At 39.0% G+C, this 12,019-nt stretch overlaps 1 protein-coding gene across 1 annotated transcript in view; it reads left to right on the top strand.

Moving 5' to 3' along the window:
• ADAMTS9 (ADAM metallopeptidase with thrombospondin type 1 motif 9) overlaps positions 1–12,019 on the top strand; it is a 170,017-nt gene that overhangs the window by 23,832 nt on the left and 134,166 nt on the right. The window contains exons 4-8 of the mRNA XM_007192397.2: positions 3,606–3,895; positions 6,169–6,252; positions 6,353–6,468; positions 7,470–7,510; positions 7,627–7,732. Of these exons, the coding sequence (XP_007192459.2) occupies positions 3,606–3,895; positions 6,169–6,252; positions 6,353–6,468; positions 7,470–7,510; positions 7,627–7,732 (637 nt within the window). The remainder of the gene's footprint in view (positions 1–3,605; positions 3,896–6,168; positions 6,253–6,352; positions 6,469–7,469; positions 7,511–7,626; positions 7,733–12,019) is intronic.

The following is a 12,019-nucleotide window of genomic DNA, read 5'->3' on the forward strand; positions in this document are numbered from 1 at the left end:
GGGCTAATTAGGTCAATAAATATTATTCTAACTCATTAGGATAAAAGGTCAGATGGTTAAAAGACTGGGACGTATGTATTAGAAGATGTTGCTTTTGATTCTGAAGAAGTAATTTTATTCCTGCATTTTTATACCACGTAAAGCATACTGAATTGTTTCTTTGACACACAGATTAGCTGTGAATGAAATGTCTTCCAGGTATATTAGAATTTACATGGGTTGTTCTCTGTTACCACTGTTCTCTGTTAGAAATCTCTTTCAGTGATTAATGCCTTAATTTCTTCAACTTTGCTACTTAAATAAGTGTACCTTTTTTCCAATTAGTGCCTTGATTTATCCTCAGGTTTTCCCATGCCCAAGTCCCCTCTGATGAGATGATTCCCCTGAATGGTCCAAAGAGTGGCTTCTATATAACGTTTCCTCAGTGTTTTTCTCATTGCGGTTATGCTTTTCCCTAAATTAACCTGATAAGTCAAAATATTTATGGAAGACAATAAGTAAAGATTATCTGCTTTTCACAAACTAAGTGACGTATTTCCTTTTTTTAACAGCTTTATTAAGATATAATTCACATGCCATACTGTTCATCCATTTAAAGTGTCCAGTGGTTTTTTGGTGTATTCACAGCTATGTGCAACCATCATCACAGTCGATATTAGAACCTTTTTATAACTTGAAAAAGAAACCTTGAACCCATTAGCTATCAATGCCTCCCCCCATGTCCCCACTCCACCTCCAGCCCTAAGCAACTAATCTACTCTGTCTTTATAGATTTGCCTATTCTGGACATTTTATATGACTGGAATCATAAAATATGTGGTCTTTTGTGACTGGGTTACTTCACTTTATTGATAAAGTTTATCAAAATGTTTTATAGTGATAAAGGGTCATTTCACAGGAATACTTAGCAGTTATAAACAAATATTCATCTTATACCAGAGCACCAAAATACGTGAGGCAAAAACGGACAGAAATGAAGGGAGAAATAAAAAAATCAACAATAATAGATGGAAACTTTCAATACTGTACTTTCAGTAGTGGGTAGAAAGCTAAGCAGAAGATTAACCAATAAATAGAAAACTTGAACAACATTGTAAACCAACTATACCTAACAGATATCTGTAGAACACTCTATCTAACAACAGCAGAGCACAAATTCTTCTGGAGAACACATGGAACATTCTCCAAACCATATGCTAGGCCATGAAACAAATATCAGTAAATTTAAAAGCATAGAAGTATTGCAGAGTATCTCCTCTGACTACAGTAAATTGGAAATCAATAACAGAGAAATGGGAAACTCAAATATATTTGGAAAGTAAATAGCACACTCCTGAATAACCAAAGGAGAAGTTGGAAAATACTTTGAGATAAATGAAAATGAAGAGACAACATGTCAAAAGTTATGGGTTGCAGCTAAAGCATGGCTTAGAGGGAAATTTATAGCTGTGTCTTAAATGCCTCTATTAAGAAAGAAGATCTCAAGTCAATAATGTAACCTTCCACTTTAAGACACTTGTAAAAGAAGAGAAAACTAAGAATAAAGATTAGAGCAGAAATAATGAAATGGAGAATAGAAAAACAACAGAGACTTTAAAACCTTTGAAACTTTACTGATTATAATAAGTTATATTAAAATATTTACAAAAGCCATGAAGGGTATTATTTCACAAAATAAGTAACACATTTTAATGTATTTTAAAAAATGCAATTTTCAACGTGGCTTCTGTACACCTGTTGTTAAAAGCTAGTGTTTCTGAAAATATCCACCAGGCACTGTCTTTTTTCCAGTTCAGGCTCAGTTTAGAAACTGTCAACCAAACCATGAGCCCATTTCAGTCCTTAGCTCTTGAGCAGTTTTGCCTGATAGAAAGAGCACTGTTCAGGGTGTTGATCAAATCCATGCCTGATTCCTGATACCACCACATCCTGTATGTGACATTGGACAAGTTGCTCAATCTCTATGAGACTTATTTTCCTCATCTGTAAAATAGAGGTAATTTTCTCAGCCTGAGAAGAATTATGAGATAACATATGTAAAAGAGCCTAGTTCAATATCTGGCATGAAGTAGGTGCTTGTCTAGTATCCATTCTGTAATCACTAGTGATTTAAAAATGGAATGACAGCCCAAGTACCTGTGTGGCATGGGTGTACATGTATGAATACTCTTGAAAGAGAGACTGGAGGAAAAATAGTCTAATGTTGAATCCTGCTGCGTACCAGGCTTAGGGGCTAGTCATGTTATCTATAGCTGTACCACATATAACTTGTTTGGCAATTTGGACTGATTTCACTATTTTAACAACCACTAAAACACTCAACTTGAGCAAAATACACATCCTGGCCTAAATTGATTGTTTTAGCAATAGGTTATAATGGTTAAATATTTGAGCCCTTCAAATATGAAACCACTCAGAGTTTATAACTTTGTTGTTGTTGTTATTACTGGTGTAATAAATTCTATTTCTTGTGTCTTAGGAAAGCATATTTCTTAGTTGTGCAATTCTGTTGCCTGTTTGGGCAACAGACTCTTGGCATTAAAACTCTGAAACACATTTATGATTTGATAGGCAAGATAACTGATTAAATTCTGTTTTTACTCAAAGCATATTTTAGCAGGCACTTTTATGCTCATTCTGTTTATTGTGTGGTTGATGGCTTTGAAATTGAATATTTTCACCAGCAACACGAGCTTCAAACCAAGTTGGAGACTAGTGCTTGTCAGAACTTTAACATGAATATGAATCACTTAGAGATCTTTGTTAAAACGTGGATTCTGATGTATCAGGTCTCGGGTGGGGCCAGTGAGTCTGTATTCTTAACAAGCTTCCAGGAGTTGCCAATGCTGCTGGCCCACGCACCGCACTGTGAGCTGCAAGCTTGTGTAGCATCCAAGAGGTACCTTGGCTAGAGTCAGAAATGAGGAGACCTCATCTGGCATTATATATCACAGTCCCAACTACCTATTCATACTCCCTGAGTGGAATCTACTTCCTCAACTGAGCCCTGAAACAAATTAATTAAAAATTTGGAAGCATTGAACAGCATTGATTCTATTCTTACATTTCATGCATTACAGTGATTGAATACGGTAAGAGAATAATACCTTGTCATTCATTTTCTGTAGTTCCTTTGTACTGTCTATTAGCTTGCCCACCTCTTAGGCCCCTTTATACTGTATCTCATTGAATATGAAAAGTGGTGTACATGAAACGTTTCCATTTCCATTCTCTAGAGCTCTATAGCTGTGCTGTTGGCCCTTACTCCATGTATGGCAAAGAACAATGAATACAAACCACTTAAACCCCAGCCAGACTTTTGTTCCCGAATGAAAAGTATACGCAATTGTTTCCCCTAAACTCAGGCCTGATTTTCTAATACCTTAAGTGAGCATTTATGGAAGCTTCCAGAAAAGCTAATTTCAAGTCCTTAGTCATTTAGATGAGAGGGCAGATAGTTTCACCCGGAGAGTCCACAGCGTGTAGAACTTGATTTTGTATGTAATTTGACGACAGAGGCGTCATTTTAAGATGTGTCAAATTAAATTCTTAATATGAAGTAGATGTGGCTCAAAATGTAATGCATGCCATCGGATTTGTTACAGAACACAGAAATAGTCACAGGAAGGACAAGAGGAAAACGAGGACGAGACAGTGGGGAGAGAGGAGTAGCCTGGCTGATGACGTGGCAGCATTAAAAAGCAGCTTAACCAAAAGGGCGCTTTCTGCCTATGGGAACAAGACGGACAGCACAAGGGAAAAGAGGACCCACAGGAGAACAAAACGGTTTTTATCCTATCCACGGTTTGTAGAAGTGATGGTGGTGGCAGACAACAGAATGGTTGTGTACCATGGAGCAAACCTTCAACACTATATTTTAACTTTAATGTCAATTGTAAGTACATTCAAAAGGAGGTGATTTATGATGTCCCTAAATGTGCCGTTGGGGAATATGGGTTTCCACCCAGTGCTTTGGAGAACCATTCGGGGCTGGCATTTCAACGATTCAGGCAAGTGACTGAAGATAACATAAGATTAGACAATGACAGTAATGGGCATCAATAGTGAGTGTTTATTCTGTGTTAGACAATGTGCTTCTTACTTAAAAGGCATCATTTCTAATCCTCCTGGCAACTCTGCTAGGTAAATTGTCATTCTCATTTTGTTGTTAAGAAAACTGAGCCTCAGAGGAGTTGGGTTGCTTGCCCATGGTCATGTAAAGCCAGTAAAGTGGCTTAGGGACTGCATGTGACCCTCAGCTTGTCCACTTCCCAAAACCAGTGCCCTTTGACACGTGAATGTGCACAGCCAGGTGTGGGTCGCCAGTAAGACTTTTGGATGCTGGTTGTGAATCAGAAGCCCTGGTGGAGCTTTGTAAAACGTCTCTATCCCCCTCCCCGGGATTCCAATTAAGTAGCTCTGGGGTGAGTCTTAGGAATCTCTCACTCCCATTTTGAATTTTTCTACTCCCATTTTGAATTGAAAAAGTAATAAATTTGCATGATTGAAAAACAAATCAAGCGGATCCAAAGACTAGTGAGAAAGCTGAAGTGCCTTTCCCCACCCAGGCTCCCAGGCCCCTTCCCAGAGGCAACCACTGTGACAAGTTTATTTGCCCATGTTTCTAACCAGCACTGCCCAATAGAAATATAATGCAAGCCACATACGTAATTTTTTTTAAACATAGATACATGTAATTTAAAATTTTCTGTTAGCACACACACACACAAAAGAAACAGGTAAAATTAATTTTAATCATGTATTTTGTTTTATATCTAAATGTTATCATTTACAAAATTATTAACGAGACTGTTTTCCGTACTAAGTCTTTAAAACCCAGTATGTGTTTCACACTCAGAGCACATCTCAATTCGGACAAGCCACATTTCAAGTGCTCAGTGGCCACGTGACACGTGGCTACCATGTTGGACAAGGCAACTCTGGGCATTTCTTAAGCAAATACGTATGGATACACTTTTTTTTTCAGAGATGGCGCATTCTCATACACGGTGTTACATATTGCTGTTTTCTTGAAATACTGGAGATTGTTCCATAATAGCCCATGTGCTCTGCCTTCATTCATTTTAAGCCTAAGCATAGCATTCCTATTAATAGATTGATTCTAGTTTATTTGAATGGGAATCTACTTTTATTAAATTCCCCCAATGAATATGAAAAGCAGCCATTTTGGAACACTGACTTAGAATTTCTCCTTCCTTCTCTGTGGCCTGTGGTTCTCCTTGTGTTTCCCTGCACTGCTGTGAACCATCCCCCCTGTGTTCCCCAACCCCTACCCCACCTGCCTCCCCTCCCCACTCTCCCTCACCCCACCTTCCTCAAGCTCAGTCCCATGTGCCCCAGCCCTCTCCTGTCCCCCAGCCCTCTCCTGTCCTGGAGGAGGGAAAGGAAAACCTAGTCAGGGCTTGCATAGACTCAACTCCATTTCTAACGCATAAATTCAGAACTGTTAAGGATTTTGATGACAGGCATGGACTCAGTGTCAAATTGACCTTGGCTGAGAATTCTGGCTCTGCTACTCACTGCTGGCTGTTTAGTCTTGGACAAGTTGCTTAACTTCTCTGAGCCTCAGTTTCCTCATTTGTTGAGCAAAGATTATAGTCACACCTAGCCCAGAATGTTGCTGTGCAGTTTTCAGCAAGGATCTAGTCCACAGTAAGCATTCAATGGATGTTAGCTCTCATAATTAACAATAATAATGAAAACAAACCAAAAAAAAAAAAAAAAAAACCAGGTTACCAGGTTGTGGAGAACACAAATGGTTGGTACAACAGCAGTATTAACAACTATGTGGTCCATGTGAGATTCCATAAAAGGCAATCCAGCTTCAACTGGGATGAAAAAGTTTGATCAAAAGTTAACATCCAGTGTTCTGGCACAAAGAACTGCTAAGTTACATGGCAATGCAGTTTCCTTGGAAAACACCTTGAACTTTAAATTTGTTTGCATTCATTACTGTATAAAGCTGCCGTCTATGAATTTTACAAAGAGACTTTTAAGAAATGTTTGTTGAGTGAATGAAAATTCACAACTCCAAAATGCATATGTTGCATGAACCATATAAAGAGGTGGAGCCCAGCATAAGAAGTGAATTGCTTATTGCTTACACGGAGTTCACAATTAACTTTGAAAAATTTATCTCGGTTGCAGGTAGCCTCTATCTATAAAGACCCAAGTATTGGAAATTTAATTAATATTGTAATTGTGAACTTAGTTGTGATTCATAATGAACAGGTAATAAAGTTTTTTTCTTCTTTCTTCTCTCTGTATCCGAAATGGCATCTCTAATTGGTATTGGTGCAATGGACCAACCATACTTCTTTTCTGTATTTAGGAAGGACCTTCCATATCTTTTAATGCCCAGACAACGTTAAAAAACTTTTGCCAGTGGCAGCATTCAAAGAACCATCCAGGTGGAATCCAGCATGATACAGCAGTTCTTGTAACGAGGTATATGGATGTCTATTCCTCCAGTCTTTTAGTTTCTGGTCACGTTGATGGGATGAGGTCATTATGTTCCTGGTAGCCAGCCCCTAGCCCAGGGTTTTTCAACCTCAGCACTACTGACGTTTTGGATCAGATAATCCTGTGCTGCGGGGACTGCCCTGTGCCCAGCAGGATGTTTAGCAGCATCCTTGCTCTCTGCCTACTACCTGCCGGTAACTCTCCCTCCTCTTAACTGTAACAGCCAGAAGTGTTGTCCAGATGTTGCCACATGCCCTCTGAGGGTGTGTGGTGGAGGAGGGCAGAATAACCCCCGGTTGAGAACCAGTAACCCATCGCCGCCAAGTAGGCAATAAATGTGTTAGGCAGGTCTGAAAGTAAACACCTGTACAGAGCGGGCAGCTGCCATTCCCATTGAGCTCGTTACCATGCAGGATCTAAGTCCAATGTTGCCAGCTTTTGTGATTCTGTAAGAAACCAGAAATAAGGATACTTTTTTTGGAAAATGTGAAATCTCCCAGTTTTTAAATGGTAGCTTCTAGCTCAAAAATATTTAAAATATTTAAAATGCAGGGCAGCAAAGAGGTCTGCTGGCCTAGTGTGTCTCCCATCGGTCACCTTTGATATGGTCACAGACACTTGCTCTTAGATCAACTTAAATGAAAGGCATTTAGAGCCTTCTCAGAATGTTCTTCAGAAACTAGAATCACTTGCTTCAAAGTATGAGGAAGAATCCTGGACGGAAAGGTTTTCACTTGCCCTTGGCTACCCCTGTGGCAGAAGGAGACCTCTCAATGTAGCTTTTCATCTGTAAGCCAGTGATTCCTAAACTTTTTTGAGTTGCAAATCCCGGGGCTCTGTTAGTCTGCTTTTTGTAAAACCAATACCCTCCCCCCCCCCACCCCCCTAAAGTGGTGATGTTGTGAATACCTGGAAGATTCTAACGTGTTTGCTTGTATTGACGTTTACTCTTTGGTGTCAAGACCCTAAGTCTGCTTTGCTTTCAGACAGGATATCTGCAGAGCTCATGACAAATGTGATACCTTAGGTGAGTCTACTGTGCGTATCCTCTCTGGTTATAACAGTTGATGACATGTTTTTCTTCCAAGCCACAAATGCTTTTTAAAGTAAATCCTTGTGGGTTTTTTTTTCCTCTTCTAATAGGTCTGGCTGAACTGGGAACCATTTGTGATCCCTACAGAAGCTGCTCTATCAGTGAAGATAGTGGACTGAGTACAGCTTTTACAATAGCCCATGAACTGGGCCATGTGTACGTTTCTTCTCCATATTTTCCTTTAATTTGGAGTGACCTGAAACTTTTGTTCCTTCACATCAGTGAGCATTCACTTGACTTTAGAGGGTGTAAGACGCTTCTTGAATCCTAGTTGAGATTGCAGGGTTGAAAAGCTTGGAATGTAGCTGGCAGAAATGACTTTGACTTCGGGAAGCTAAATAAATACAGTGCACCCTCTTCAGCCATAGCTCATGCGTCTCTTTGGTTTAACTGTACAGGTTTTCTAGGCAAGGTCTAATATGCTCCTTTCCTACTGCAAAGTGGAAAAAAGGGGGCCTTTCTACCCCCTCCAGTAAAGCAGAGGGTTTATCAGCCCAGAGAACTTACCTGACACAACATCTTTGTTTAGTAGGGTCCTCCAACATTGCTGTGGCCCGCACGATTTTCCCAAACCCAGATCATTCCTGATTTTAGTTGTATCTAAGGTTGTCCTTTAGATATTAGCCTCTGGAACAGAGCTATCCCTCTTTTAGGGGAAAAAATGAACAAAGATACAGAGAAGAAACTATTTCCTAATTATGTTCACTAAGTGTCTGGTCGTTATGAAATTGGCTTTTCCTTTTTGTTCTTTAGAGCCAGAGCCTGGTTAGAACATGGGGCAAAACAGTATAAATTTATTCAAAATTATTCTGGTTTTTGATCTGCCTTCTTTTCTTTCTAGAATGATTAAATTACTCATACTATATCCTTTTGAAATAATTTTCTCAAAAGATGTCCTTAGTATAATACAGCTGTGTATCAATCTGCATGTCAGATGTTAAGTTTATTTAGAGATAACATCATCTATTAAGCAAGCTTTTCCATTCACCAAATGTTTTTTTAAGGCACTTTATGTGCAGTGTAGTATAATAGGCGTAAAGCAAGATGCATATATAGAGGTATCTCTAATCCAATTCCACATATAATGCAAATATTTTCAAGCATATTTTAAGAGCACACCCCTTTTTTTTTCTCCAAAGGAAATATCGTCAGATGCCCAATATTTAGAGAATAAAAGAGGCATGACTTTCAGTTAAGCCCTTGTGGCAGATCAGAGTCCTGCTTAGTTAGTCAGCTGCCTCTCTGTCCTTTGATTTCTGAAACACCTTCATGAAACTCAAGGATTTCTTGGAACTAGGTTTGAAAACTACTGATTTCACCAGCATTTCCCAAAGTACAGGGCTCTAACACTGATTCCAAGAGAATGGTCCATGGGGGAAAAAAAGAGTTTTGTAATCCAGTGATTTAAAAAAATTTTTCCTAGTCTAGCCATGCTTGGAGTGCCAAGGCCAAATGGCATGAAGTAAAGGCTCTGACAAGTCCTATATTAAAGTGTTGATTTCGTTTAACTCAGTTTCCCCAAATTTATTTTAACAGAATCTTTGGGGGATTTTCATTTGTTTGTTCTACATGAAATCTGGTAAATTACTTGAAACCTATAAATAGGAGGTGTAGATTTCACAGTGAGGAATAGGGTGGCATTTCAATGGGGCAGCTATTCCTGCCCCAGAGAATGGAATGGGGAAAGTTACAGAGATAGAAATGTATTCAAAGGGCAAGAGTTTGTGTGATTTTTTTTTCTTTTTTTTTTTCTTTGTCTGCTTTGGGTCTTCGTTGCTGCGCGTGGGCTTTCTCTACTTGCGGAGAGCAGGGGCTACTCTTCGTTGCGGTGCGCGGGCTTCTCATTGCAGTGGCTTCTCTCTTGTTGCGGAGCAGGGGCTCTAGGTGCTTGGGCTTCAGCAGTTGCAGCACGCGGGCTCAGTAATTGCGGCACGCTGGTTGTAGAGCACAGGCTCAGAAGTTGTGGTGCACAGGCTTAGTTGCTCCACGGCATTTGGGATCTTCCCGGACCAGGGATCGAGCCTGTGTCCCCTGCACTGGCAGGCAGATTTTTAACCTCTGCACCACCAGGGAAGTCCCTGTGTGATTAACAGATTAACATTTCCCCCCAAAATGTGGCTAACAAGAATATACTGTTTAAAGAAATATAATTAATTTCCTGTTAATTCCTTTCCCCAAAAGAGTTTATAAACCCCTTTTAGATAGCCAGTTTATAAAATTGACATTTTAAGGAAAGTAGGAATTTTGAGTAGCAAAACCAAAATATTTTAAGCTATAGAGAAGTCTCAATTCACAGTTAACAAACATCTCCCCCTGCAAAAACCATGTTGTTGACATTGTTCTAGGAGCTTTCATTTACGTTATCTCCCTTAATCTTTATAATCCCCACAAGGTAGATATTATTGTGTCCCTGTGTTTGACTTAGAGATATTAAACTGCCCAAAGTGTAGTAGCGAATGCTGGTGTACGAGCATATGATGTTGGAGCACCAGTTCTAAGGCAGAGTCAGCAGGCAGCCAGATACCCAAGTTCTGGACGGAATTGTTCTAACATTCCCTTTGACTTGAGGAAAATATATGCTGTTTCCCTTCCTATAACATGGAAACAATACATATACCCCTCATCTCAAAAGTGTCAGGAAACAAGAAATGAAATAATTGGTGAATGATATGAGTTGTGGCTTAAACAGAAAGTATATTGCTAGCCTGTTAATGAATTATTTTTCTTTTGGCGCCTTGTCTCTTTGAGTTAGTTTTGTTCATATTTTAAGAAAAGTAAAAATCCTTTTTTAAAAAAATTTGCTACCGTACTCTGTAGCAGATTTTCTAATGAACTTTTTCAAAATTAAATGTTAAGTTGTTACAGTCATGACTCTCTGATAATATAAAACCCAAGAGCTGTTGGGAGGAAAAAGCAACTGACCTTATATTTGTTGAGCATCATTGTATGTTCACAAATAGCTCCTGGCTTCTCGTACCAGCTTCATAGACACCCAGAATCTAAGAGTCAGGAAGAATTCGGGAGGTAATTGAGTCTCTACTGAATACAGAAATCCTTACACAGTGTTTCTGACAAATCTTCTGCAACTTGCCTCATAGGAGAGAATGTAGTTTGTATGTATTCCAAAACAGGAGGTTTTAGAATCAGTCCGAAGTAGACTCCAATCCCAGCTCCCTTAGTAACCATGTGACCTTGATCAAATATTGATAGTTACACCTCTCTACAACTCAGTTTCCTTTTCTGTAAAATGTGGATAGTAATAGCACACTATTCATTGGGTCAAATAAAATTAGTAAAAAAAATAATTTTAAATTAAATGAAATCAAGTAAAATTAAATAAAATTAAATGAAATAAAGCATCGAATGCATTTAACACACCAGCTGGAGCATTGTGAATGCTAAAAAAGTCTTGGTAATTATTTTTTAGTAAGTGCTCAATGAATAGTTGTTATACCACCCCTGCTATGAGCAAAGGTGCCTAAAATTTGAATGAAAAAAAAAGTTTTCTGTTTACATGGTGAAATAAACTGGATTTTATCAAGTCATGGTGGGGTGGGGAATAAACACTAGCTCCTTTGCACCAGAGAGAAACAAACAAGGAAGATTTGAAAACTTTGCTTGTATTAGGTTTGTTGATGGAGGTATTACACTGACTCTGCAGCTGGGATTTGGAAACCTGGGCAGTCATTCCTTTAAGAAAATAGACTCTTAAGCATTTATTACTATTAAGCTCAACCAAGACAGTTGGAGTTTTCCCGTCTTACATTTCCCATCTGGCAATTATTGAGGGGGCCAAATTTTTAAAAGAAAAAGGAAATCAAACATGAGAAATTACTGGTATGGACTTCACAGACTTTTATTCCAGCTTTTATTTTTATGTGAAGCAAGTCTACATACTTCTTTCTGACTCCCTTGTTTTTGTAACTCAAGGTGAACTAGTGAAGGGAATTCCTCCCTAAATGCCAAATTAATCATATACATCAATTTTGTGATTCGGAATAGTCATCCAGAGGACAGCCCCTGTGAGCTTGTTACCCAATGGATAATTATCTTACTGAGAAAGGCATGTGGGTCATAGAACTGATGTTTCTGGATTGAGAAATGCTTCCTGTCATTTTTTTCCCCACTTCCTCTCTCTAAGCCAAGAATGGCAAATATGTGTTAATGCCGCTGCCGAGTTCCCTCCCAGACCCAAGAGGATGTTGGCACTCCATCACAGCCTTTTCTCAGGCAGAACCTGGATTAGTTTAAGAATACTTTTGTGCCCAGATTTTCAGGAAGCTGGTACCAATCAATTGTAATTGGCATGAAGCATGAAACTATTTGCCATCTCTGAGTTAAGCCAACTGAATTGGCGTGCCTCTCGTTTCCATGCTTGCAGTTTTTCTTAATGGATTTTATTGTGCACGAACTTTGCATACCTCTATAACGGTATACTTGCAG

This window comes from Balaenoptera acutorostrata, chromosome 10 (genome assembly GCF_949987535.1).
Source record: "Balaenoptera acutorostrata chromosome 10, mBalAcu1.1, whole genome shotgun sequence".
Lineage (NCBI taxonomy): Eukaryota > Metazoa > Chordata > Mammalia > Artiodactyla > Balaenopteridae > Balaenoptera > Balaenoptera acutorostrata.